The sequence below is a fragment of the Mauremys reevesii genome, linkage group 22, assembly GCF_016161935.1.
Source record: "Mauremys reevesii isolate NIE-2019 linkage group 22, ASM1616193v1, whole genome shotgun sequence".
Classification (NCBI taxonomy): Eukaryota; Metazoa; Chordata; order Testudines; family Geoemydidae; genus Mauremys; species Mauremys reevesii.
In genome coordinates, this window is record NC_052644.1 from 5,763,238 (window position 1) to 5,789,314 (window position 26,077).

Sequence of the window (26,077 nt, forward strand, 5' to 3'; positions counted from 1 at the left end):
CCAGTACCCTGCCCCATCTCTGCCCCAGTGCCCTGACCCCTATTTCCACCCCAGCCCTGCCCTCATCTCTGCCCCAGTGTCCTGCCCCCATCTCTGTCCCAGCCCTGCCCCCTCTCTGCCCCAACCCCCCGCCCCCAATCTCCACCCCCATGTCCTGCCCCCCATCTCTGCCCCTGTGCTCTGCCCCTCATCACTGCCCCAGTGCCTTGCACCCCCATTTCTCCTCCTCTCCACCCACCGGCCCTGCCCCCGCGTCTCCATGCCCAGCATCCCCGGTCTGCCCCCACAGCTGCCCTGAGCCCCCTGCCTCCCGCCTTTCAGGAGCACTTTCGCTTCCCGCTCTCGGCGCCGGAGGTGCCGGACGACGCCCGGGCCCTGATCCGAGGGCTGCTCTGCCCCCGGGAGACGCGGCTGGGCCGGAACGGGGTGCGGGACTTCCGGGAGCACCCCTTCTTCGCCGGCGTGGACTGGGAGGGGCTGCGGACGCTCACCCCGCCCTTCGCCCCCGAGTTCGCCAACGCCACCGACACCTCCAACTTCGACGTGCTGGACGACTGCCTGACGGACATGGTGAGCGGGGGTGGGGTAGGTGACCTTTCCTTTCTCAGACCCGCCCCCCCCCGTCAGCACCCCTGCATGGCTGCCCCCTCCCCCCGCTGCGCCCCCTCTCACCTTGGTCACTCGGGGGCCAGCTCCGCGCGCCCCCTGGCTGGGCTGCCTGGTGACGCTCTGGCTGTGCGACGGCCTGGCATCGCCATGTCTCTGGCCAGCTCAGGCCCCCTGGCACCGCAGAATGGCCCTAAAGTGGGGGGAAGGGCCCCCCAAGTATCCCCCCCACTGGCTGGCATGGAGCTGGCGTAAGGGTCCTGCTCCCAGCCCCTGGGGTGTGGCCAGAGCGCCCTGTTCTGTGGCTATTCCCTGCCCCCCAGGGCCCATGGGGGGGCACAGAGAGGGCAGAGCACAAGTTAGAGCAGCCCTGAGGCTGCACTAACTGAGGCCAGGAACTGGGGGCAGCTGCAGAGACCCTGGGTGTCCCCTAGGAGGGGGGGGGGGGTCCCTGTCCTGCTGCAGGCTGAGATCTGCCCTTGCCTCCTGCCCCGAGTGGGGGAATAACATGAACTCCCAGCGCCCCCCCCAGTCCCTTTCCCAACTGAGCCAACATAAAGCTTCCCTGTCTGCCTGCCAGCCCCCCTGCCCCCACCTACTGCCCCCATCCATCCCTCTCCCCCAGCCCCCACCTACCACCTGCCAGCCCCCCAGCCCCCACCTATTGCCCCCATCCACCCCTGTCTCCCAGCCCCGACCTTCCACCCCATCCACTCCTGCCCCCAGCCCCCACCTACTACCCCCATCCACCCTCTGTCCTCCAGCCCCCACCTGCTGCCCCCCATCCACCCCTGTTCCTCAGCCCCCACCTACTGGCCCCCATCCACTCCTTCCCCAGCCCCATCTACCACCCACCAGCCCCTGCCCCTAGCTCCCACCTACCGCCCCATTCACCCCTGTTCCCAGCCCCACCTACTACCCCCATCCACCTCTGTCCTCCAGCCCCACCTACTGCCCCCATCCACCCCTGTTCCTCAGCCCCCACCTACTGGCCCCCATCCACTCCTGCCCCAGCCCCACCTACTGGCCCCCATCCACTCCTGCCCCCAGCCCCCACCTACCACCTCCATCCACTCCTGCCCTCCAGCCCCCACTTAAGACCCCCATCCACCACCCCTCCCACCTCCCACTCGCCCCTCCCACCTACCTCCTGCCATCCCCCCAGCCATCCCCTGCCCACCCCTCAAACCAACCCACACCCACCTCTCACATGTCTACATGGAGCCTGGAATCACCTGCACACGTGTCTGCCTTTTGCTTGCATGGCTAAAGCAACCGGCCCATCGCGGGCGGGGTGGGCAGGGCCGGGGCAGGGCCGTGTTGGCCAGCAGAATTCGGAGCTGTGTGGGGCACATGGGGCAGGCCCTGCCGGGGGTGGGTGCAGAGCTGTGTCCCCCCCAGTTCAGGGCCCCCCTCGGTGTCGCCCCCAGGAGACGCTGTCGGACGTGCTGGAGAGCTCCCCGCTGGGCGTGCACCTGCCCTTCGTGGGCTTCTCCTACGCCAGCACCAGCCTCAAGTAAGGGGGTGCTCGGGGTACGGGAGAGGGGGACATGGGGCCTGTCCCCTCTGGGGGTGCGGGGCGGGGGGCTCGGGGCCTCCCCCAGCCCAGCTCGCAGGGTCCGTGCACGGGCAGCCTGGTCAGGGGCTGGGCCTGGTCTGGGGAGAAATGGGGGGCAAGGGGCAAGGGGAGCCCTCCTGAGGACTGGTTGGGGGTGACCCTGGCAGGACTGGGGGCAGTTGGCAGGGATGGGGGCGGGGCTGGGGCGGGCCTTGGCAGGGCTGGGAGTACTGGGGTGCCGGCCATGGGGGGGGCATTAGGTTTGGGGGCTGGGGCCGGCTCTGACAAAGCTGGGGCGGGGGCCAGCTGTGGTGGGGGTACAGTGTGGTTGGGGCCTGGGGCCAGCTGTGGGGGCAAAGTGGGGTTGGGGCTGGGGCCGGCCCTGTGGGGGTGCAGTGGGGTTGGGGCTGGGGCCGGCCTGGGGGGTGCAGTGGGGTGGGGGCTGGGGCCGGCCCTGGGTGCAGTGGGGGGTTGGGGCTGGGGCCGGCCCTGGGTGGGGTGCTGTGGGGTGGGGGCTGGGCCGGCCCTGGGTGGGGTGCAGTGGGGTGGGGGCTGGGGCCAGCTGTGGGGTACAGTGTGGTTGGGGCCTGGGGCCAGCTGTGGGGCAAAGTGGGGTTGGGGGCTGGGGCCGGCCCTGAGGGGTTCAGTGGGGTTGGGAGCTGGGGCCGGCCCTGGGGGGGTGCTGTGGGGTTGGGGGGCTGGAGCCAGCCCTGGGGGGGGGCTGTGGGGTTGGGGGCTGGGTCTGGCCCTGGGGCTCCAGGCGGGGCCGTGAGATTCTCCCTCCTCTCAGACAGAATGAGCCGGGGGACAGGGGCCGGGAAATTGCCATGGAGCTGGAGTGCGACCGGCCCCCCCCCCCACAGGAGCAGCCCCCCAACCTGCCCCCCGGAGACCTGGTAAGTGGCTGCACTTGGGGGGCCCAGTCGACTTCCTGCTGTGGGGTCCCAACCCACAGCCCCCCCCCCAGCTCTGCTAGTGCCCCGCAGTGGCGGATTTAGAGGTTTAGGGTTACGGTGCAGAAGCAGGCTGGGGGTTGGGGTGCAGGGTCTGGGAGGGAGTTAGGGTGCAGGATCAGGCTGGGGGTTGGGGTGCAGGGTCTGGACCAGGAGTTAGGGTGCAGGATCAGGCTGGGGGTTGGGGTGCAGGGTCTGGCCAGGAGTTCGGGGGCGGGCGGGGGCTCAGGGCTGGGGGCAGGGTCTGGCCAGGAGTTAGGGTGCAGGAGCAGGCTGGGGGTTGGGGTGCAGGGTCTGGACCAGGAGTTAGGGTGTGGGAGGGGGCTCAGGGGTGGAGGTGCAGGGTCTGGGAGGGAGTTAGGGTGCAGGATCAGGCTGGGGGTTGGGGTGCAGGGTCTGGGAGGGAGTTAGGGTGCGGGAGGGGGCTCAGGGCTGGGGGTGCAGGGTCTGGGAGGGAGTTAGGGTGCGGGAGGGGGCTCAGGGCTGGGGATGCAGGGTCTGGGAGGGAGTTAGGGTGCAGGATCAGGCTGGGGGTTGGGGTGCAGGGTCTGGGAGGGAGTTAGGGTGCGCGAGGGCGCTCAGGGCTGGGGGTGCAGGGTCTGGGAGGGAGTTAGGGTGCGGGAGGGCGCTCAGGGCTGGGGGTGCAGGGTCTGGGAGGGAGTTAGGGTGCGGGAGGGCGCTCAGGGCGGGGGGTGCCGGGTCGGGGAGGGTGTTAGGGTGCGGGAGGGGGCTCAGGGCTGGGGATACAGGGTCTGGGAGGGAGTTAGGGTGCAGGATCAGGCTGGGGGTTGGGGTGCAGGGTCTGGGAGGGAGTTAGGGGGTGGGAGGGGGCTCAGGGCTGGGGGTGCAGGGTCTGGGAGGGTGCAGGAGTCAGGGCTGGGGGTGTGGGGCTGGGGTCGTGGGGGTGCTCCCAGCCCCCTGCCCCACCCCACCCCTCCCCCTGCCCTGAGAGCAGGCCAGGCTGGGGTCCCTTTGGAGCCTGGGCCCGGTGCATTGGCACCAGTGGAAACCCGGTCCTGGTTCATGGGAAGGCACAGAAAAGAGCAGGGGGCTGCGGTAAAGCGAGTCAGTGGGTGGGGTTATGCAGATTAGGAGTCTACGGGGAAACCAGCCAGAGGAAGGCGGCTGCAAGACTTCTCTGCGTTTGAACAGAATTGTGTGTTCAGGGCTCTTGCTTTGAATCCTTCCACTGAGACATGTCGGGGAAGTGAGCCTCACTTCGAGTTACCTAGTTGTGGTTGTTGCGTGGCTGGGACCTGGTCACGGTGAGGCAGAGAGTCGCAGATACTCAGTATTGTTTCTCGGCTCTATGCGCTAAGCTCAAGTCTAGATGCTCTTCCCGGCTCATGAGACAGCTCATAGCGTCTGACACCATTGGGTGGTCCAGACACATTTATACAGGGACACCGACAATACCACACTGAGTAACTGAGACCACTGGCCAGGGAGATAACCCACTTCCTTCCTGACGAACCAAGGGTCGCACCCCACCCATGTACTCATTCGCTGCACCGGACTCCTTCTACATCCCATGGGTGGCGTGCCCGAGCCCACTTATCCACTGACGCTTCAAAAACTCTTGCACCCCAATCTGGGGCTATGCCGGTTATGTGATATTTCTGTATCTCCTCACCCTTGCAACCGATACCTGTCACCCCTCCGAACTCCAGCCTGCCCCCAGATGGATGGTACCTTCCCTCTTAGCTTGTGTCTATTTAATTTTAAACGTTAACTTTAATCCATGTTTTAAATCTGTTCTTGTCAGTTTAATCGCGGACATGTCCTTTCGGTGAGGACTGTGTAATGAATTGATTTTGGGAACAGGGGGCTGGGTTAGGAGCTTGCTCCATCCGCCTCGTGCATGGACCTGGTATGGCAGTGCCGCCGGGAACGGTGCGGCTCCTTCTGGGGAGAATCTTCTGGTCAGAAAAACAGAAAGAGTTTTACTGAGATGATGCTTATTTAAAGTGGATTTTATTCAAGTAGTTGAAAAATGTGACGTCTGGAGCACTTTGGTTTATTGATTGTTACGGTTTCTTGGGGGTGTTTTGTGAGTCTATAGACGTGAGGTTCTTTGTCTTGCTAGAGCAGCGGTTCTCAAACTTTGGTACTGGTGACCCCTTTCACCCAGCGATTCTCTGCGTGCGACCCCCCCCTTATCAATTAAAACCACCTTTTTATATATTTAACACCATTATAAAAGCTGGAGGCAAAGCAGGGTTGGGGCTGACAGCTCGTGATCCCCCCATGGAATAACCTCGTGACCCCCCGAGGGGTCCCGCCCCCCAGTTTGAGAACCCCTGTGCTAGAGGATTGTTTAAGAAGCTGGGATCCTTCTTTCTGCTGTGAGTCTTTTCAACAGTCTGAGGGCCGAATGCTTTCCAGACTGTGGGGCTGTTGGGGAGATGGTTGGTTGGGTTTTTTGTTGGTTTCTTTTCAGGGGGGGGGGAGTAATATTTGAGGTCATACGTGTATCAACACCTGCATGAGTTACATAGACTTCTCCCCACCCAGCCGACGTTCCATGTGTCTGGGTTTGTAAGACCAAGACAAGGGACTAGATGTCGTGCTGCACCCGGCACACGGGGGTCCCAATCCTGATTGTTTCCCCCCAAACTCCCGTAATGTAAATGCTAAATAATCATCCTTAACTTCTCAGCGATGCCACCCTCCCCCTAACCCCCGAAATCACGAGATTGGCTTTAAAATCATGAGGATTCTTTTTAAAAAAAATGTAATGAGCAGTGTGTGGGGGCGGGAGGGGGGCAAGGATGCTGGGGAACCAGGGGTCTGGGCAGTGGGGTTATGGCCCCTGATGGAGCTGAACCCGGGAGCGACCAAACACATCTAGCCCCTGGGCCAGTCCTGCCCGGCTGGGTGCCCTGGCGCCATGGTGCCCGGCCAGGCTCGCCCCCCTCACGGCCGCCCTCTCCCGGCCAGGGCTGCAAGGCGCCCGACGGGCAGAAGCTGGATCTCGCTGCCTTCCTGGAGCTGCAGGCGGCTTTCGAGTCGGAGCTGCACACGCGGGAGGGGCTGCGCCAGGAGCTGAACATGGTCAAGGTGGCCAACCAGACCTTCGCCAGGTGAGGGGCAGGGAGTCCGGGGGGAGCTGGGGGCATGGGCGGGGGGGGGGGCCGGGGGAGGGCCGGGGGCAGGGGGCGGGGGGTCAGGGGCCTGGAGCTGCCTGGGGGGGTGGGTTTCCAATGCTGCCCCCCTGCGGTGTGTGGCAGCGCCCCCTGCCAGCCAGCGGTGCCCATGTGAAGGGGGCTGGGGGGGGGCGGATTTGCTGGTTCTGGGGCTCGGCTCCCCTGATGCGCCCCCCTCACCCCCCAGCCGCCTGCAGGAGGCCGAGAGCCGCAACCTGGAACTGGAAGCTCAGATCAAGCGATTGGAGGCGCAAATCGAGGGGATGAAACGGCCCGGGGAGGAAGGCAAGTGCCCCCCTGCCCATCCCCCTGCCCCCTCCAGCTCTGCCCCCGACCCCGCCTGCCCCCTGCCCCGCCCTCCCGCTCTCCCCTGCCCCCTCCGGGCCCTGCCCTGGGCCTCCTACTCCCCTTACCCCCCTGGCCCCATTATGCCCTGCCCCCTATGACGCCTGCCCCACCCCTGCCCCTGCAGGCCCTGCCCCAGGCCCTCTACCCCCTTGCCCCCACTGCCCTGCCCCTGCCCCGCCCTCCCTGCCCCTCTGGGTCCTGCCCTGAGCCTCCTACTCTCCTTACCCCCTGGCCCCCTTGTGCCCTGTCCCCTATGACGCCTGCCCCACCCCGTGCCTCCCTGCCCCTCCAGGCACTGCCCCAGGCCCCTACCCCCTTGCCCGCACTGACCTGCCCCTACCCCCGCTCTGCCCTCCGGGCCCTGCCCAGGGCCTGTCCCCCTGGGACCCTTCTCCCTCCTCCCCTCAGGACCTCTCCCTGTCCACCCCCGTGTCACGCCCCTCGCTCTGCACCCCATTCTCTGTCACTCCCCTCTCTGCACCCTCCTCTTTCTCCAACCCTGGCCCCCACTTTCCCCTCGATTCCCCTGCTCCTGCCCCACCCCCGTGCCAGGGGAAATCGGCCTGTGGCAGGCCCCCTATGCTGAGGTGGCCACATCTCTGGTCCGAATGGGGGATCCCCCTGTAATGGGGGGCTGGGGGTTTCAGGCTGACGGAAGGGGCCGGGGATGGGCAGGACTGTAATTAATTGGGCGGGACGGGGGGCAGGGACCATTCCGGGCTGGTGACGTCCGTCTGTCCCGGCGCTAGCCTGGGCTTTGCCCGCTGCAGCCGCGGGTGTGAGCTGGGAATTGGCCCCCGAGCCCTGGCATGGCCAGGGAAGCCGAGTTCCCGCGTGGGGCAGGATACACCCACGCTCCCGACCGGTGCCCTTATCCAGCCCCCGTGCCTGGCCAGACTGACCCGTTCCTGAGCTGGGGAGCTGAGGTGCCGCCCCTGGTGCCCGCGCGGGTGGGGGCCTCGGTTCACCTAGGGCTGAGCCTGCCTGCGGGACAGGGGTCTGTGCATGCCTGGGGCGGGGGCTCTGGTGCCCACGAAGCTCTGCATGGCAGGCACTGGGGCTGAGCAGCGGGCACGGCTGGGTGGTGGGGGCCCGTCTGCCCTGGGGGGTGGGGGCGTGACCCTTGCATGGCTGGGTGGTGGGGGGTCCCATCTGCCCTGAGGGGTGACCTCTGCATGGCTGGGTGGTGGGGGCCCGTCTGCCCTCGGGGGGTGACGCCTGCATGGCTGGGTGGTGGGGGGCCCGTCTGCCCTGGGGGGTGACCCCTGCATGGCTGGCCTCCTCGGGCCGCGCACAGTCCCACCTCTCTCTTTTCCTTGCAGCTGCTGTGGGGCGGCCCCCCGGCTGCGCTGCCCCCTGGCCGTGCCGCACGGAGCACCCCACTGATGTAAGCCTGGCCTGGGGGCACCGTCTGGAGGGGGGAGCTGGGGCTTAGCACCGGGCTGGGCACCAGGCTACAACCCAACGGTGCCCCTCAGGGCCCCACGCCTGGGGGTGTACGTGGGTTATGTCTGTGGGCAGCTTGGGGAGCTCTGCCCGCTTGTGCCAGGGCTGGGGTGGAGAGCAGGGCCCAGTCCCCTTCCCCCTGCCGGGGCAGGTCTGTCAGGGCTGGGAGGAGGTTTGGCCTGGGTGCAGCCCCAGTGCCCGCCCCGCCCCGGCCGGCTCCGCTGATCGGGCATCTCTGCTTTCTCCATCCAGCCAGGCGGCACCATGGCACCGCGACGCTGTGAATACCCGCTTGTGGTACCTCTGTACCGCCACTTGCTGCTCTTTTCTAGGGTACGTCGGCCCCCGCTGCTCGCCCGCCTGGCGCCTCACCCGGCCTGCCCCTGCCTGGCGCCTCTCCTGCCCTGCCCCCGCCCGGCTCCTCACCCGTCTGGCGCCTCACCCGCCCTGCCCCCGCCTGGCGCCTCTCCTGCCCTGCCCCGCCCGGCGCCTCACCCGGCCTGCCCCGCCCGGCTCCTCACCCGCCTGGCGCCTCACCCGGCCTGCCCCTGCCTGGCGCCTCTCCTGCCCTGCCCCGCCTCCTCACCCGCCTGGCGCCTCACCCGCCCTGCCCCGCCTGGCGCCTCCTGCCCTGCCCCGCCCGGCGCCTCACCCGGCCTGCCCCGCCCGGCTCCTCACCCGCCTGGCGCCTCACCCGGCCTGCCCCGCCCGGCTCCTCACCCGGCCTGCCCCGCCCGGCTCCTCACCCGGCCTGCCCCGCCCGGCTCCTCACCCGCCTGGCGCCTCACCCGGCCTGCCCCCGCCTGGCGCCTCACCCGCCCGGCGCCTCACCCGGCCTGCCCCCGCCCGGCGCCTCTCCTGCCCTGCCCCCGCCCGGCTCCTCACCCGCCTGGCACCTCACCCGGCCTGCCCCCGCCTGGCGCCTCACCCGCCTGGCACCTCACCCGGCCTGCCCCCGCCAGGCGCCGCACCCGCCCGGCCCCTCACCCGGCCTGCCCCCGCCCGGCGCCTCACCCGCCCGGCGCCTCCCCCGCCCTGCCCCCGCCCGGCTCCTCCCCCGCCCTGCCCCCGCCCGGCTGCTCGCCCGCCCTGCCCCCATCCGAGCCTCTCCTGCCCTGCCCCACCTGGGCCTCACCCGCCTGGCGCCTCACCTGCCCTGCCCCGCCTGGAGCCTCTCCTGCCCTGCCCCCGCCCCGCTCCTCACCCGCCTGGCGCCTCACCCGCCCTGCCCCCGCCTGGCGCCTCTCCTGCCCGGCCCCGGCCGGGCGCCTCTCCTGCCTGCCCCGCCTGAGCCTCTCCTGCCCTGCCCCGCCCGGCTCCTCACCCACCCTGCCCCGCCTGGAGCCTCTCCTGCCCTGCCCCGCCCGGCTCCTCGCCCGCCTGGCGCCTCACCCGGCCTGCCCCTGCCTGGCACCTCACCCGCCCTGCCCCGCCTGGCGCCTCACCCGCCTGGCGCCTCACCCGGCCTGCCCCGCCCAGCGCCTCACCCGCCTGGCGCCTCACCCGCCCTGCCCCACCCGGCTCCTCACCCGCCCTGCCCCGCCCGGCTGCTCGCCCGCCCTGCCCCACCTGAGCCTCACCCAGCCTGCCCCGCCTGGCTGATCGCCCGCCCTGCCCCGCCCAACTCCTCACCCGCCTGGCGCCTCACCCGGCCTGCCCCCGCCCGGAGCCTCCCCTTCCCTGCCCCCGCCCGGTGCCTCGCCCGCCCTGCTCCCGCCCAGCGCCTCACCTGCCCTTCCCCCGCCCGGCGCCTCACCTGCCCTTCCCCTGCCTGGCTCCTCACCCGCCCGGTTCTGTGCCCAACTCTGTGCCCCCTGCCCTGCTTTGTGCCTGGCTCTGTGCCTGCCCTGCCCCCACCCTGCCCAAGGGGCTCAGGCTGGGGTTTGGTTTAAAGCCAACTTGTGCTGGTGGCAGCTGCAATCTGACCCCCGCTTGCCCCCCGGGTCCCCACCTTCTTAACCTTTGGCTTAAGGTGCTTTCCTGTCCCCGGACCCGCCTCCTCTGACTAACCCCATGTGTCACCCCTTGCTGCTCCCACATAAGCTCCAGCCCCCTCCAGTGTGACCCCTCCCTCCATCCGGGCCCCCTAGGCCTCCCACCAGCAGGCCCCAGGGGGCACCCGCCGACAGCCCTGCTTGGGCTCCGTGAGGCGGGTGTTTATAGCGAACATGCCACATTGTGGGGAGCGGGCGAGGGCCCGTCTAGGGGCACCAGCTCCCATCTAGCCCCATGGTGCGGACCAGCTGGCTTGGGGCGCCAGGGATTATGGGACATTGGGCTTTTCCCCTCTAGGGGCGCTGGCTCTGATCTGGCCCCATGGCAGGGACTGGTTGGCTCAGAGGGGTGGGGAATGGGAATAATGAGCCGGGGGGCGGGGGGAGCCGCTGAGCAGCCCCCAGCCCCTGAGCCCCCTCCGCCTGCTAGGGGGGTGCCCTTGCTGACGGTGCATTTCCCTCGCAGGTACCTAGGCCCTGCATCACCAAGGCGGGATACCTGCTCCTTTGTACCGGCGGCTTTGGGCTGGCGGCGCCCAGCCAGGACCTGGGGGAGCCGTCCTGAGCGAGGCCGGGCGCTCGCCCCGCTGCCCCCGCCCGCCATCCCCGTCACCGCCCGGCCAGCACCGCGGGGGTGCCCGGCAGCCCTCCTCTCCGGGAGGCCTCACACCAGAGCTGGGGATGCCTGGGTGCCAGCACCCCAGGCCCACGGGCCCCTTCCCACCCGGAGCCAGGCTGTGTGGCTCGAGCCCCTCCTCCCATCAGGGGACCATCTCTCCAGTCCCCTCCTAGGCCTTCCCTGGCCCTGGGTGCGTCTGCTCCCGCCTGCCAGCCCTCTGGCCTCCCCACTGCGGACCCTGGCCAGCCCCCTCTGTGTGGGACAGGCAGCCCCTGCCCTGCCCAGCCCCAGCGCCACCCCACGGCCCTGTTCGTCAGCTGGGGAAACTGAGGCAGAGCACGAGGAAGAGAGGCACCTAAGGGCGCACAGTGAGTCAGGGGCAGAACTGACAAACGAACCCGGGAGTCCTGGCTCCCAGCCACCCCTCCCCCTGCTCTAACCACTACACCCCACTCCCCACCCAGAGCTGGGGATAGAACCCAGGAGTCCTGGCTCCCAGCCCCACTCCCCCTGCTCTAACCACTACACCCCGCTCCCCTCCCAGAGCTGGGGCTACAACCCAGGAGTCCTGGCTCCAGGCACTCCTGCCCCAACCACTAGCCCCCAGATCGTTCTAAGAGGCGTGTCACTTTGGAAGTAACCCCAGTCCCTGGGGGGGTGAAGCGATGGTCATGCCAGGGGGTGGTGCCAGGCTGGGCAGCCCGCTACACCCCCCCCACCCCTCCGCAGGAGCCTGGTGTTTCCTAGCCCCCGCCCCAGCCCCCTGGCTCTCAGAAGGCCCCATGGCACCGCTCCCAGCTCCCTTTGCCCCGGTGATCCTGGGTCCTTGGCACCGGCCATGTAAACCCCCCCCCCCGCTCCATGGGAAGGGGAGGGGCCCAGCGGAGGGGCCGGCTGGGACCTGCAGAGACGCAGCCGAGGGAGCCCATGGGTGCCCGTCCCTGCCCGAACAGAGCCGCAAGGTGGCAACAGCTGGTGGGGGCCTTCTGCCCAGGGTGCCCTGCTCCCCCCACAGCGCCAGCCCCAGGCACCGTTCAGCAGGGCTCCGGCATGTCGGGGGGGGGGCGCTGGGACTGAGGGGCCCCGCTCAGCACCAGGGACCCCCAGCGGGTGCCAGCCCCCAGGGTTGGCACCGCCATTAAAGGCTGAATTTATGCTGCTAAATCACCCATCACCTGCTGGTCCCCCTTCCGCCATGGGGGGGGCAGTGACCCCCCCTGCCCCCCGCAACACCCCCAGCTAGTAATTTATTTCTAGTGTTGGCATTGACCCTCCCCCATCGACCCACCCCCCAGCCCACTGGTTCCTTGCCCCCCAGCCACCCTTCTCCATTGCACACCTGGGGGAGGGGATCTTGGGGGGGGGATCCCGGCAGAGCCGCCAAGGGCAGTTTTGCACTTTGACCCTGTTAATTTATAGCCACCTGCTGCCCCCCTCCCCCATGTATTTATTGGCCCTCGGCGCCAGCTGGGCCCGGGGGCCAGAGGCGGGACGAGGGCCCTGGCCAGGAGGCTTTGTCTGAACTGTGGAGAGGAAATAAAGAAGCCGAATTGGTCCCGGGGGCGCCAGCCTCGTCCGTGAGCGCCGGGGGGGGGGGGGGGATCAGCGCCGCCCACCCCAGCACCAAGGTGGGAGCCGAGCCTGGGGCGCCCCCGCCTGGCTGAAGGGATCTGCCATGGTGGAGGGGACGAGAGGCTGGGGAGCCGGGCCCCACACGGCCTCTGCTGGCCAGTCACTGGGGGGGGCTCAGCGACTGTGTCCCCGGGCCCCTCTGGTCGGCCCAGGGGCGCCCCCTCCTGGCTGAGCGCGATGCTGCTGCTCTGGCCCCTGGGGCCCCAACGCCACTGGGGATGAGCTCTGCCCCCTGCTGGGGGGGGGGGTTATGCTCAAAGGGGCCCAGCAGGCCGACCAAGCAAGTGCCCCCCAGTGGGGACGCTGGGGCTTTACCCACAGGCCAAATGCAGCCTAGGTGCGGGGAACAGGCCAGCAAGGGGCACTCGCCCCCCCCCCACCCCAGCGAGGCAGAGGGATGGGGGGTGGGGCAACAGGCCTCAGGGCCAGGCCCATGGGCAGCAGGCAGCAGCTGAGTGACACAGGAATGGCCCAGGTGCACACACTGAGCCCTCCCCCACACCCGGCCACCCCAATACCCCACCCCCCTCCACTCCCGATGCCCACCCCATGCCCCTGCAATAGCCACCCTCCCACCAGGCACCCGCTCACTGCCCCCCCACCCACCATCCCCATGCATCCCCTCACCTATCCTCTCGCTCACACACACCCGCTCATCTCCCCACTTACTCATCCCCCCCACGCGCACCCACCCACCATCATCCCAGCACCCCCTCACCCAGCCCTCTCGCCCCACGCACCTGCTCACCCGTCCCCCTTGCCCCACGCACACCCCACACACCCACTCACCATCCCCCTTGCCCCCCCCATACCTTCACCCCCACGCACAGACTGGTCACATCACCCCTCGCCCTGCCTGGCCCAGGCTACTGAGCCCATGATCAGGCTCCAGGGCGGAGCCGGGGGTGAGCCCAGGGACGCCCTGCAGGAGCAGCTGCCCCACCGAGCCCCAGCAAGCAGCCACAGCCAGGCCCCGCCGCAGCCATCGCCGTGCAGCCCAGCTGGGATGGACCCCGTTGCCAGCCCCACACAGGGAGACCTGAGCAGGGTGCTGATGCTGGGGAAGAACTGGGCTAGCAGGGGGCTGCGAGTCGGGAGTGAGGGGCACCGGCAGGGCTGGGCCGACAGGGGGCACCAGTTTGGGAGGGGCACCGGCAGCAGGGCAAGGACACACACTGCCCCTGCACCAAGCTGTTTCACCCAGAGGCCTGGCCGAACTCCAACTCCGTTCATGGCCTCCATGGCTTCAAACGTGCCCAGACATTTTCACTGCCCGGCCTGGCCCGGTCGTGTTGCTCTCTGACTGTTACAGCAGCTGCTGTCTTCCACCCCAAAGGTGGCTGCAGCTCAGTGGCCGGGGCAGAGATCCCTACGCATTGTCCTACCACTGGGAAAAAACCCTAGATGCATTTTGCGATTCCGAAGCCCAGCAGAGACCCTCGCCTGGGACTCAGAGGCAGGTTTGATTCCTACCCCCAGCCCGCACGGCAAGTCCCTGCTCAGCTCCCCCAGTCGCCCTGGCCAGGTTGCAGCCAGCAGGGGGTTGAAAGCCAGTTAAGTTCAGCTGGTGCCAAGCCCGCTATGCCCCCCATGACTACTTCACACCTGGGCACAATGGCTGTTCGTGCCAGTGCTGGCTGCTTGTTCCCAGCCTGGCCCCGCTCACTCCACAGCAACTGCAGCTAACCCAGTGCAAGGGGCTGGCCAGTCCCTGCCACCTGTTCAGCCAGAGCTCAGGGGTGGGGATGCCAACGGGGCCCTGATCTCGGTCGCTGTGTCCGGGCAGCGCCCAGCGTGACGGGGCCCTGATCTCGGTCGCTGTGTGTCTGGGCAGCGCCCGGCCCGACGGGGCCCCGACCTCGGTCGCTGTGTGTCTGGGCAGCGCCTGGCGTGACGGGGCCGAGAGCTCGTTGGTGGGTCTGTTTAGTACCCAGCCCAAGGGGCCCTGATCTTGGTTACTGTGTCTGGGCAGCGCCAGGTGCATTGGGGCCCTGATCCTGGTTGAAGACACAAAGCGAATGATTTTAAATAGCCAGGTGGTGGGATGGGCCCAGCCTGCCCCCCCGTGCTACCAGGAGAGGAGCTGGGGCTGCGCCTGCCAGCCTGGCCCTGTCCCAGCCCCACGGGCAGCCGGGCGCAGCTGGAGGCGCACACAGAGCGGAGGCAGGGGGCAGTGGTCTGAAAATCGTTTCTTTAGTATAAATAAACTTGCAGAACCGCAGCTCCATAACTTAGACATTCGGCCACAAGGGGAACAGACGGCAGAGGGGTCCCCCCTCCCTGTGGGCCCTGCCCCCACCTGGGGGAGTCCAGGGGGCAGGGGCCCCAGGGTGCCTGTGGGGGAGGGGGCTAGAGGGCACAGGTGAGTGGCCATGGGGGGACACCACGGCTAATACTGTTCTTTGTGCTGACCGGGCTCGCCCAGGGCCCACGCTGGGTGTACGCCGAGCAGGGGCCAGGCCAAGCCGCAGGGATTCACGGGGTGTTTGGCTCAGCTCCCGGGGGGAGGGGGACGCCTGCTCCAGTGGTGGGGAGTTCCCCAGGCCCAGCCCAGCGAAAGGCGCACCTCCTGCCAGCCTTCCCACAGCGGTGGAGGCAGCGGCTGTCGCTCAGGCAGCTGGGACCAAGGCCCCCCCCAACGTGAGCCCAGGGGGGCCGCTCCCAGGGAGAGGGACTCAGCACAGCACACAGGCACCCCCAGCTGGAGCTCGCGGCCAAGGCTTTAGAATTGGGAGGGGTCGGCGCTGGGGCCAGCTGCAGGAAGAAGGGGCCGGCAGCCAGGCAGCGCCGTGAGCACCCCCAGCTCCAGGGAGCCCAGCGAGAGCCAAGCTGCGTGGCAGCTCCCCTCTCTGCCCAGGCACAGGGCAGATGCCCAGAGCAGGTACAACACAGGGTGTTGGCACTGCAGCCTGGGAGTTTCTCCAGCTCTTTGGGGGTTGCTCACGGAGGGGAGGAAGAGGAGGGATTTGCCAACCTGCTGCCCTCTGGGCACCTTTCCACTCAGCCCTGCTGCCTCTGGGCCCGGGGATCAGTAGCAGGCGCAGAGGCCCTGCGGGGTGAGGACAGGCAGGCAGGCAGGCAGGCTCCCCTCAGCTCGGCCACCAGAGCGAACGCTGGCTCAGGACGAAGCCCGGCCTGCCCGCAAGGGATCTGGGACAGCAGCAGGTGGTGCCGGGGACACCGGCGGTAGCTTGTGGCCATGTGGGGGCAGGGTGCCAGGTCTCCAGGACTGTGTATGCTCCAGGGTGGGTGTCCCTTGGCAGAGGAAGTGCAGGTAGTGCCGGCCTGTAGGGGTCCTTCTGGCCACTCCAGAGTGTTCTGGGGAAACTGAGGCAGCAGAAAGCCCCACCCCCCGCACTCCCTGGGCCGCTCGCAGCTCCTGCGCTCCAGGCTGTTGTGCAAAGTGAGGGCTCTGGGGAGACCGGCTCTGCTCCCATCACTCCAGGGCTGAAGTCCCACAACGCTTTAAACAGGGGCCATTAATACGTTAAGGGAGGGGGTGGCCCGGGCCGGCGGAGGGGCCTGTGCTCTGTAGACGGGGATCTATATATTAAACCTCTGTTAGCGGCTCAACACCACGGGAAGCGTCTGGCCACGCAGCGTCAATTAGCGTTAAATAACGAGGGCCCGGAGTCTGGGCAGTGCCAGGCGGCCAAGCTGGCACCGCGTGGGGGGCAGGCGCTCCCGGGGTTATACCACAGTGCCGCTGGGCGAGCTGCCGTTCTGAGAGGTGAGGTTCTGAAAGGGAAGGGGGAGATGGTTAGAACTGGGGCGGGGGGGGACGACAGACACCCCACACAATAACAGACAGGGACGGGAGGCTGCAAAGGGGCAAAGCCGGCCCCACAAGTCAGGACTTTGCACCTCCCCAGTCCCAGGACTCTAGGCCGATGCCCCGTCGCCAGGGACTGAAACACGGGCACCGACCAGGACTTGGCCTGGCAAAGGGATCGCGGCACCAAACTCCCCCCAGACCAACAGCAACTAGGCACCAAACCACCCTGGAGAATCTGGGCCCAACCTCGTTGATTCCCTTTGCAGCGGCCGGAGCCAGAGGGGGCCGGTCCCTGCGCCTGAGTCCTGGCTCTGAACAGATCTCTGCCAGCCCAGCCCATCACAGACCCGCTCCCCGTCCCCCCACCCTCCAACCTGGGGGCGGTGGCCAGGGGCAGAGCTTTGCCTGGTTACTATGGTTGTTCCAGCTGTGAGCTCTTTGGGCTGGGGACTGTCTCTCCCTGCAGCCAACACAACCCCCCTGCACATACACACCCCAATCTGTCAGGGGCTGTGCAGCACCCGGACAATGTCCCCCCATCCCTGTCAGTGTCTGCACAGTACCTGGCACTACACCCCCGACCCCCATCAGGGTCTGTGCAGCACCTGGCACAACGCCTCCCCCCAGCAGGGGCTGCGCAGAACCCCCCCCCCAATCTCTGTCAGGGGCTGTCCAGCACCCGGACAAGGCCCCCCCCAACCCTGTCAGTGTCTGCACAGTACCTGGCACTACACCCCCCGACCCCCATCAAGGTCTGTGCAGCACGTCTCCCCACAACAGGGGCTGTGCAGAAACCCCCAACCCCACCCCCTTCAGTGTCTGCACAGTACCTGGCATTACACCCCCGACCCCCATCAGGGTCTGTGCAGCACGTCTCCCCACAGCAGGAGCTGCGCAGAACACTCCCCCCCCTCCCGTCAGTGTCTGCACAGTACCTGGCATTACACACCCCCGACACCCATCAGGGTCTGTGCAGCACTTGGCACAACGCCTCCCCACAACAGGGGCTGCGCAGAACACCCCTCTCCCCCGCAATCTCCGTCGGGTCTGTGCAGCACTTGACAACAACAATCCACCTCAAAGTGCTTTACAAAGGAAGACAGCGTCATTAGCCCCACTGCACAGATGGGGAAACTGAGGCACAGGGCGGGGACGTATCTTGCACAAGGACACCCAGGAGCAAAGCCCACAGCCCCCACCCAGCGGTATGAAGGTGATGGGGGCCATGTGGGTGGCCCTGACGCAGGGGGCAGAACCTTCGTTGCTGGAGACAACAGGTAAGCCAGAGAGAGCCTCGCTGTCCTCGCCGGGCCCTGGAGCAGCTGCCAGGGCTGGCGACGGGCATCAGATCCCATTGCTTGTCTTTGTTCGCGAGCCCAGCTGGAGTCCCAGCACAACCAGGGACTGGCCGGCCGTGGCGGGGGGGGGAGGGAGCACTACAAGGTGTGGGGCTGGATGGAAACTGCCTTCCAGAGGCAAAGCTCTTCTGCTGAACAAGCCCCCACTCCGGTCCCAGACACCCCAAAACCACTGGAAGTGCCACTACCGGGGAGGCAGCGGACGCGCCAGCAGCTGTGGCATCTGGGTGAAATCAGGGCTCAGTTGGCAGCTGTGAAGCCCTTGTTGTATCCCCAGGGCAAGGCTCACCAGCCCCCTCCCCCATCCTGCTAACGGGGCTCGGTCCCCCAGGCCGCCCTGCGCACCCAAAGCTTTCTAGCCGCAGGCTCCCGCTGGCACAAGATGTGGGGAGAAGCCAACGACCCCGCAGCACAGAGGGGCCAGGGGGCTCCAGAGAGAAGCGGCTGCAGCCCATGGGATTCCGAGCACTAACGAGAGTTCACACAACTCCCCCGCCTGCCTGATTCAGAGCCGGTGACCGTCTCCTGGACACAGGGCGCCCATTTCTGAGTGGGGGTCCCAAGGCTCGGGCTGGGAGGTGACAAGGAGCTGGTTAAGAACTTCAAGAAGGGCAGCTGAGGGGCCAGGTGCCCCTGGGATCACGCAGCCCCGATGTCCTCACTGACAGCGGGCAGAGCCGTGGCGCACAGGCGGGCCCTGCTGAGTTTTAAGCGCATCACTCACGGTCCTGTTTCCCGGCAAAGTCGGTGACGGGCCAGCAGCCTGGCGTGTGAACCCTTTGCTCGCAGGCTACAACCACCATGGAGATGGGTGGAAAGGGGGAGCCCCTCCCACACCAGCGGCAGGACCAGAGGGGAACACGCTACGGCAGGCTGACTCCCACACGACTGGAGCGAGCGGGTTCTCGCCCAGCACTGCGGCTCCAGCGGTGATTTGGGCTGGACAGGAAGTCGGGAGGGTCCGAGTCTCTGCCAGAGCCACCTCCACACGGCGTGAGTGTGAGCCCGGGCTGGGAGGCTCGCTGCCAGCTGCAGTCCAGACGTACCCAAAGGGCAGTTGTGGGTTCCTGCTGCAGAACCCCGGGGGCTGCTGTGTTAGTCGGGGTGGGGGGGAGGGCACTGTAGGCATTCCCGATTTCACACCTCTGTGCCTCGAGGCAGCAGTTAAAGGGTGGGGGGAAGGGTGGAGACGTGCCCCTCCAACTGGGGAGACAGGGAAGGGCAAAGTTAACCCCAGGTGCTCGGAAATCAGGAACCTGCCTCCCCAAAATCACAAGATTCGCTTCAAACTCCTAAGATTTTTTTAAATAATCGGGGGGGGGGGGGCAGGGTCTTTAGCCTCCTGGTGTCTGAGCCTTTTGGGGGTCCCCTGCTTTCACGTTTGCAACTTTTTCTTCCCAACCACAAGGGCGAGAAACTTACTTTTGTTTTTTAAATGTGATTCTCAGGTCACCAGGAGACGCCGGCAGCCGGGGCTTTAAGAGCGGTTTTAAATCAGGACTAAGAGACCTGCTCTGGCTCCCGCAGGAGCTAATGCTCCTACGGCCTGTGCTACACAGGAGGTCAGGCTAGATGACGGCGCTGGTCCCTTGTGGCCTCAGAATCTATGAAAAGAGGAGATATGGCGAGAGTTGGCACCACGGAGGGGGCACTGCCTGACGCACAGAAAGGCCTGAGAAGACAGCGGAAGAGGGGGGTTCATATTACACCTGAGAATGGGGGGGGGATAGGACCTTCCCCAGCAGCCTCAGGAAGGCAGAGGGCCCCACTTGTCGGCATGCAGGAGAAGCAGGAAGTGAAACTGACTAGACCCGGAGGGAAACTGACTAGGGTAGCTGCAAAAAGCCAGCTGGCATAGGTGGGGCAGGGAAGTCGATTGGTGACGGGGCTCCAGCGACATGCAGCAGATCTCAGAAACCTGCACCCTACAAGTCATGAAGCTCTTCACCCCGCCCCCCTGCTCCTTCCCCGAAAGATCCCTACCCCTGCCAAGCAAGAGTGAAATCACAGCCCTGCCGGGGCTCGATTTGCAGAGAGCAGTGTCTGCCGACGCCCTCCAGCCCCCAAGACACACGCAGCGGGGGCATCACTGCTCCCATAGAACAGGGCATGGAGGAAAGCAGCAGGGAGCGGGAGGGCTGACGGTGGGAGAAGTGGAACCCCAAAGTCTCTCCCAATGCCCCACGGCTGGAGCGCCTTTCAACAGAGGATCTCAAAGCGGGTGGCACCCAGCAATTGCTGGACACCTCCCCCAATGCTTCTGCTGCGCTGCCACTCCAACACAGAGTCAATCCGGAGGCAGACGAAGTGATTTGCCCCCAGGGTTGAAAACCAAACCAGCGAGTCAGCGGCAGAGACTGGAGTCACCCGGGGCAGCAGCATCCCTAGAGCGAAGCTTGAGACTCACTAACAGCTGATTTTGCTAAGAGCTCTAAAACCCACTTGCTCACTTGGCCTGTCTGGAAGAGGACTGGGCCCCGTGCAGGAGATGTGCCCCACAGAATCCCCTGCAGGAAGGCCGGGGGAGGTCTGGGTGGTCTGGGCAGTGGGCATCCAGGGTGATCTGGGCAGCAGAGGTGAGTCCAGCCCCAGCGTAGCTGGTGGCCATAAGCCAGCCCTAAATATGACTATTCCCCTAGCGAGGAGACGCTCAGACGCTTCCTGCTGCCCCACGTGCAGCGTCCCCACCTCACTGGGTACCGTCGGGAAGGGCAGAGCAGAGGGGGCACCTCTCGCAGCGAGCAGAGTTCGAGCTGGGGGGCTGAGCTGGCCCGTTGGCAGAGGTTTATGTCTAGGCACTCGGCCTTCTGCAGCAGCCAGCCGGGACAGGGAATAGCTAGAGCCAGACGCTCAGTCCCTGGTCCAAGAGCCGGTCCCCACTCCCCTCCCAGAGCCAGGAACAGACCCCAGAGGCCCCAGCCCCTCCCTGCAGTGACCTCCAGTCCCCACTCCCCTCCCAGAGACGGGAATAGACCCCAGGGGTCCAGGCCCCTCCCTGCAGTGACCTCCAGTCCCCACTCCCCTCCCAGAGACGGGAATAGACCCCAGGGGTCCCAGCCCCTCCCTGCAGTGACCTCCCATCCCCACTCCCCTCCCAGAGCTGGGAACAGACCCCAGGGGTCCCAGCCCCTCCCTGCAGTGACCTCCCGTCCCCACTCCCCTCCCAGAGCCGGGAACAGACCCCAGGGGCCTCAGCCCCTTCCTGCAGTGACCTCCGGTCCCCACTCCCCTCCCAGAGCCGGGAACAGACCCCAGGGGTCCCGACACGCACTTTACACTGGACCCCACTCCCTAATTTCTTACCTGCTGTGCCAAATGCCCTCCTGAGTACAACAGCCGTTCCCACTTCCCTCTCCTCCGCCCCTGCTCTGCTCAGCGCTGCCCCAGGCAGGAGCCATTCCCCACGGGCTGCAGGGGCGCCAGTGGCTTTGGAGGCGCGGAAGCAGACGCCTCGGCCGCTCTGGGCTCAGTACGTGCAGGCCTCCCGCTCCCCAGGGCAGCCCCGCAGTCCCCGGCGGCTGTACTTACGGCTTTCCCAGGCCTGGCCCAGGTGCAGATGAGCCCCTCCTGGCAGGCGGTGATGATGCAGTCCTCCAGGAAGAGCAGCACCGTCAGCCGCTCGTGGGCGATCTTCTTGCAGACCAGGGGCTCCAGCAGGGGCACCTCGTTGATGCGGGGGCAGAGGGCCGTGCCCAGGACCTTGGCGGTGTCCAGCTTGCTCCGGGGCGCCCCCCCGTTGAGCTTGTCGTTGCTCTTGCTGATGTTGCCCAGGCTGTGGTAGCGCTTGTGCTCCTTCTCGGCGCTCTTGTCCCGGCGCTCCTGCAGGGTGAGCGTGGCGAACTTGCCGATGCTGAAGGGCACGGCGCTGTCCGTCGCCTGGCTCTTGGCGGCGCCGGTGACGGCCGGGTGGGGCAGGCTGTTGGAGCGCGAGAGCGAGCGGGGCAGGATGGCCCCGCCGCTGCTGCCCCCCGGCTCGCCAGCCAGGTTGCTCCCGCCGCTCACCGAGGAGGGGATGCCGGTGCTGAAGGTGTTGGTGAGAGTCCGGGCCCGGGAGAGCGGGTGGTGGGGGTACAGCACGTCCTCCGTCAGGTCCCACAGGCAGAACTGCGTGTCCTGCCCGGCCGAGCCGAAGCGGTAGGTCACCGAGGGGGAGCTCTTGGTGCTGTGCTTGGAGAGGCGGGACAAGGTGCTGCTAGTCCGCACCCGGCCAAAGTGGGCCGGCTCCTGGGGCTCGTCGTCGCTGCCGCTCAGCTCCGGCGGCTCCTCCTCCTCCACGCTGCTGGTGTAGGGGTCGAAGGCCACCGCGTTGACCCAGGACTTGTGCCCGTGCCCCCTGGCGATGACCCGGCCCTCGGCGAAGGACCAGACGGTCACCAGGTCGTCCTCGCCGCCGGTGACAATGTAGCGCCCGTCGGGGCTCCAGCAGACGCACAGCAGCCCCCCGAAGTAGCTCTTCATCATGCCCTGCAGCAGCATGGAGTCGAAGTGGAAGACGCGGAGGCAGCCGTCCTGGCTGACGCAGGCCAGGTAGCGGCCGTCGGGCGAGAAGGCGAACTCGTTGAGGGCCCCCTCGCCCACCGCCCACTTCACCAGCGGGTTGCGGGCGCTTTTGCCCTTGCAGGCGTAGACGGCAAAGCCCTCGCCCTGCTTGAGGAGCGTGTACTGGGGCAAGGCAGAGCCGCACGGGTGCTCCACGTTGTACAGGTACAGGTGCCCGCTGGCGTGGGAGGCCAGGAAGAGGCTCTCCGTCTCCGGGATCCACTTCAGGTAGGTCACCTTCGTCTTGTCGATGAGCCGCTGGGGCAATGGGAAACAGACAGCAGGGATCAGATTGAGGAGATCTTCCCTAGGGGGAGCCCCACAGGGTGGGGAGGGGAATTCAGGTCTGGGGCCTGCCCGGGGGTTGGTTGGGACAGTGGCTTGTGACGTGGCCTGCTGGGCGCTAGACTGAGAACTCCCCAACTCGTTGCATACAGAGCAAGGGACAGATGGCAACGGCGCCCCGTACTGGGCTGGACCTGAACCAGGAACATGCAGGTGGAAGGGCCTGTAGCCCACTCCCAGCCCTCTGCCTCACCATTAACCCTTCCCAGCGCAAACCGCAGCCTCGTTTCAACACCCCTGCAGCTAAAAAAGAAACATGCACGAAGCATTTAGCAGGCCCAGGCAGCAGCAGGGGAGTGTTTTGCCAGCTGAGAGTCAGGCACAAACCCCCACAGAAATGTACGTCACCCATGCAAACAAGAGCAGCGGCGAAGTCCCGCTCTGCTTGCTGCTGCTACCAGGGTTATTTCGGGTAACGGACAGAACATTAACGACCTCAGAAGATGGTTTATAACGACAGGCTCCCCATGAGCGCCCAGTGACCCCTAGAAACACACAGGCCTCGGTAACCAATCAGAGGGAAGAGAACTGCCTCACAGAACCTCCCCCAAACTCTGGCCCGGCCTGACCCTGCTTTTAATTTGTGAACTGTGACATGGTGCCAGGAGCATGGGAAACCTTGCACTGCTGACTGGCGCCCCCTAGTGGCCAGTCTGAGGACTAGCACAGACGGGCTCTGAACAGGACGGTGGTGAGTCACAAGACCCATCGGCTCCAGGGGGGCCGGGTGAAATCCTGCCCGGGCTAAGGAGGGAGCAAAAGGCTCGTTAGCGGCGGGGCTCTCACCTCCTCATTGAACAACTTGCTGGTGTCCTTCTTGATGAGATCCAGGTACTGGACCTGGCCGGCGGAGAAGCCCACCAGCAGCGAAATGCTGTCAGCGGCGGCCGTGAACTGGTTGAAGTCGTGGCAGGTGGGCTGCGTGCCTTTGTAGATGCGCTTGTCGATGGGCTTGTTCAGATCCAGGGACTGGAATTCAACAACACCAGGAGGGGTGAGAAGCCGCTGGCTTTGAAAGAGGAAATGTCAGTTACATCCCCCCCCGTAACCCTACACGCTTTGCAGGAGTGGATCTAGAGCAACGACTCTCAACCAGGGGTTCGGGGCCACCTGGGAGGCCGCCAGCAGATTTTAGGGGATCCACCAAGCAGGGTCGGCATTAGACTCACTGTGGCCGAGGACAGAAAGAGGAAGCCCTGGGCTCTGAGCCCCACCACCTGAAGCCTCAGCAACTTAGCTTTGCTACCCCCTAATGTCAGCCCGGCCTTTTATATGCAGAAAAAGTTGTTGTGGCACAGGTGGGCTGTGGAGCTTTTATAGTATGTTGGGGGGGCGGGGGAGAAGAGGACGGCCTCAGAAAGAAAAAGGTTGAGAACCCGCGATCTAGAGAGCAACTGGGACCCTGAACCGAAGAGGATCCAGCACGCTGCATGGAGAACACACTGCGAGGTGCTGGCAGGAACAGGGGACATCCCTGCTGCTCCTGTTCGGGGTAGGATCCCCAAGGGAAGCAACTGAAATCAATAACCGTTCAGGACAGCTAATCCCCTCCCTCCTGCAGCGCCCTACTGCCAAGGGCCTGAGTGTGTGGCCAGACATTGGTTACTGAGGCCCAGCCACTACCTCCCCCGCTGATTGTACAGATGGGGAAATTCAGGCAAAGAAGGGAAGTGATTTTTCTGTGTCAAGAAGTGACAGAGCCAGTAACAGAACCCAGAAATCCCAACTCTCAGCCCCTTCCTGCTCTAACCACTAGGCCGCTTTCCCCTCCCAGAGCTGGGGGGTGGAACCCAGGAATCCTGATTCTCGGCTTCTTCCTGCTCTAAGCACTAGATCCCACTTTCCTGCCCAATCATGACCACTTCTGAGGTGCCTGTGACAGGGATTACAACCAGCTTTGCCTCACTCTAACACACGTCTCCTTCCCAGTCAGCCGTTCAGTCTGCCGTAAGCCGCCAGTTGCTCTCACGCTATTTCCATCGGCGTCGCCAGTGATGTTATCACATTGCAGTAAAGACTGGAACCGTTTCCTAACTGCTTACACAGCCCCTAGAGAGGACCCCAATTACATCTAACCCCCAGGAGGCCTCTCCACAACACTTCCCACCACCCTCTTCAACCCACACAAAACCCCAAACAAGCCTTTTAAAGAAGACCAAACCGTTCCCCTTTCAAGCGGCTCCGCTTTCCCTGCCCCTCCCCTGGGAGAATCGAGAGAGAACTGGCACAGTGAGGGCTCTGACGTGGAAGAGCGCCAGCCGTGTAAGTGCCAGTCTCCACACAGCCTCCCTTAGTGGTCCTAGTGATAGATCGAGAACCTTAGTGCTCCCAATTTCAGCTAAGATGCTAAATTCAGGTGTACAGTCACCTTATCTGTCTGAAGCACCACGCTCAGCCACCGGCCTGTGTGAGCAGCTGGAGTCCGCCATTAACACAAGCTGCAAACACCCACAAGGATGCTGCATCATTGAATGTACTTTGATTGGTCAGGCTCAGTAACTGATACCACAGTCTGGCCCCAACTGCCAAGATCTCTCTGGGAATGGGCCCAGTCCCCTCACATCTCCAACACCCTTAATGGTCAACTGAAAGCTCAGAGGTCTAAAGTCAGCACGCACACACCCCACCTACAGTTTGCATCCCAATTGCTGCTGCATAAATATTTGCACTGGAGTGTGTATCAGAGAAGCGCAGTAGAAAGATTCACTGCAGCAACATCCCCGCTGCTAAATGTTGTGGAAAGCGGGGGATTGCAGAGCAGCGAAGTGGGACACAGCATGGTCCGGCTGCCTGGCACCCAGCACCAACACAGAATTCGGCAGGGGTTGATTGCGTAGCTTGTTTGTGCAGCTGTTTGAAAGCAGCAGCATGGGGCGGATGCCCAAAGTGAACAGGACAGATGCCTGTCACTGCCATGTTTGGCCTTCACTGGAGCTAAACAGCTCACTCTGTCCTAAACTCTTTCTGCCTGCAGCCCTCACAGTGCAGGAGCACTGGGGCCGCTAAGCACCCCTTGCAGTGGAGGTGCTTCCCTGTCTGGAATCCGACCCCACACGCTCCCATGCTCTTCTGCGGGAGCCTAACCCCCTCTCCTTCCCTGGGGAAGGACCCCCACACACCCTCCAACCCTCCTCAGGATTCCTGGTTCTGTCCCTCTCCTCTTTCCCGGGGGTTTCCCCCCTCCAGCCTCAGGGTCCCCTCTACCACCATCCAGATTCCCTCTTCACTTTGGGGGTCCCTGCTGCTCTCGCTTCCAGAGGGAACCATCTCCCTTCCCGTGGGGTTTGCTGATTCCACCCCCCAGGCCTAGTTACCAACCCCTCCTACTCTCCCCGTTACCAGCTTGCTCCCCCCCAGACCCCCCAACTTGCCTGCACCCCGTGACCTAAATGCTCCCCCAATCCTTGTACCAGTTACCCCCACCCAGCTCCCCCTGACATCTGCTTACTCCCCTGCTCCTCCCAGTCCCCCAATTACCTCCCGCTCCTTGACCCCTTCTTCCACCCGTCAAGAAATCGCTTCCCAGCCCCCGATGCTCTGGGCTCCCCACCCACTGCCCCCAACACCCCGTTACCCCCTCACCCGGGTCCTCCTCCTCCCAGCCCCGTACCCTGTCCATGGCGGGGGCTCCCGTCCTGCCCCCAACCCCGTTAACACCGCGCCCCCTCACCCGGCTGCTGGCGCGGCCGCCGGGGCCCGGCCCGCCCCCCGAGGCGCAGCAGAGCTCCCGGCCCAGGTTGCAGCAGAGGCGGCTGCGC

At 65.7% G+C, this 26,077-nt stretch overlaps 2 protein-coding genes and 1 non-coding gene across 7 annotated transcripts in view; 2 read left to right on the forward strand and 1 right to left on the reverse strand.

The window, feature by feature from the left end:
• Positions 1-12,211, forward strand: part of DMPK (DM1 protein kinase) — a 37,857-nt gene extending 25,646 nt beyond the window's left edge. The window contains exons 8-15 of one of the 5 annotated variants that reach the window (XM_039511032.1): positions 322-585; positions 2,037-2,122; positions 2,955-3,060; positions 6,058-6,200; positions 6,451-6,548; positions 7,934-7,998; positions 8,314-8,390; positions 10,518-12,211. In XM_039511032.1, coding sequence (XP_039366966.1) covers positions 322-585; positions 2,037-2,122; positions 2,955-3,060; positions 6,058-6,200; positions 6,451-6,548; positions 7,934-7,998; positions 8,314-8,390; positions 10,518-11,109 — 1,431 coding nt within the window. In that variant the 3' untranslated portion in view covers positions 11,110-12,211. Of the gene's footprint in view, positions 1-321; positions 586-2,036; positions 2,123-2,954; positions 3,061-6,057; positions 6,201-6,450; positions 6,549-7,933; positions 7,999-8,309; positions 8,391-10,517 lie in introns of all 5 variants that reach the window. The other 4 variants (XM_039511034.1, XM_039511035.1, XM_039511036.1 and 1 more) reach the window with 4 other exon arrangements.
• Positions 4,833-5,021, forward strand: LOC120388979. The gene has a single exon (XR_005590701.1). It is a non-coding gene; the product is annotated as a U2 spliceosomal RNA (small nuclear RNA).
• Positions 12,212-14,479: 2,268 nt separating the features above from the next.
• On the reverse strand, positions 14,480-25,677 carry DMWD (DM1 locus, WD repeat containing). Its single transcript, XM_039510822.1, is given in 6 exon segments — positions 14,480-16,040; positions 20,964-22,232; positions 23,106-23,360; positions 23,362-23,404; positions 23,715-23,777; positions 23,779-25,677. Coding segments are annotated over 6 exon segments (1,818 nt in total). The 5' UTR covers positions 23,919-25,677; the 3' UTR covers positions 14,480-15,992.
• Positions 25,678-26,077: the final 400 nt, after the last annotated feature.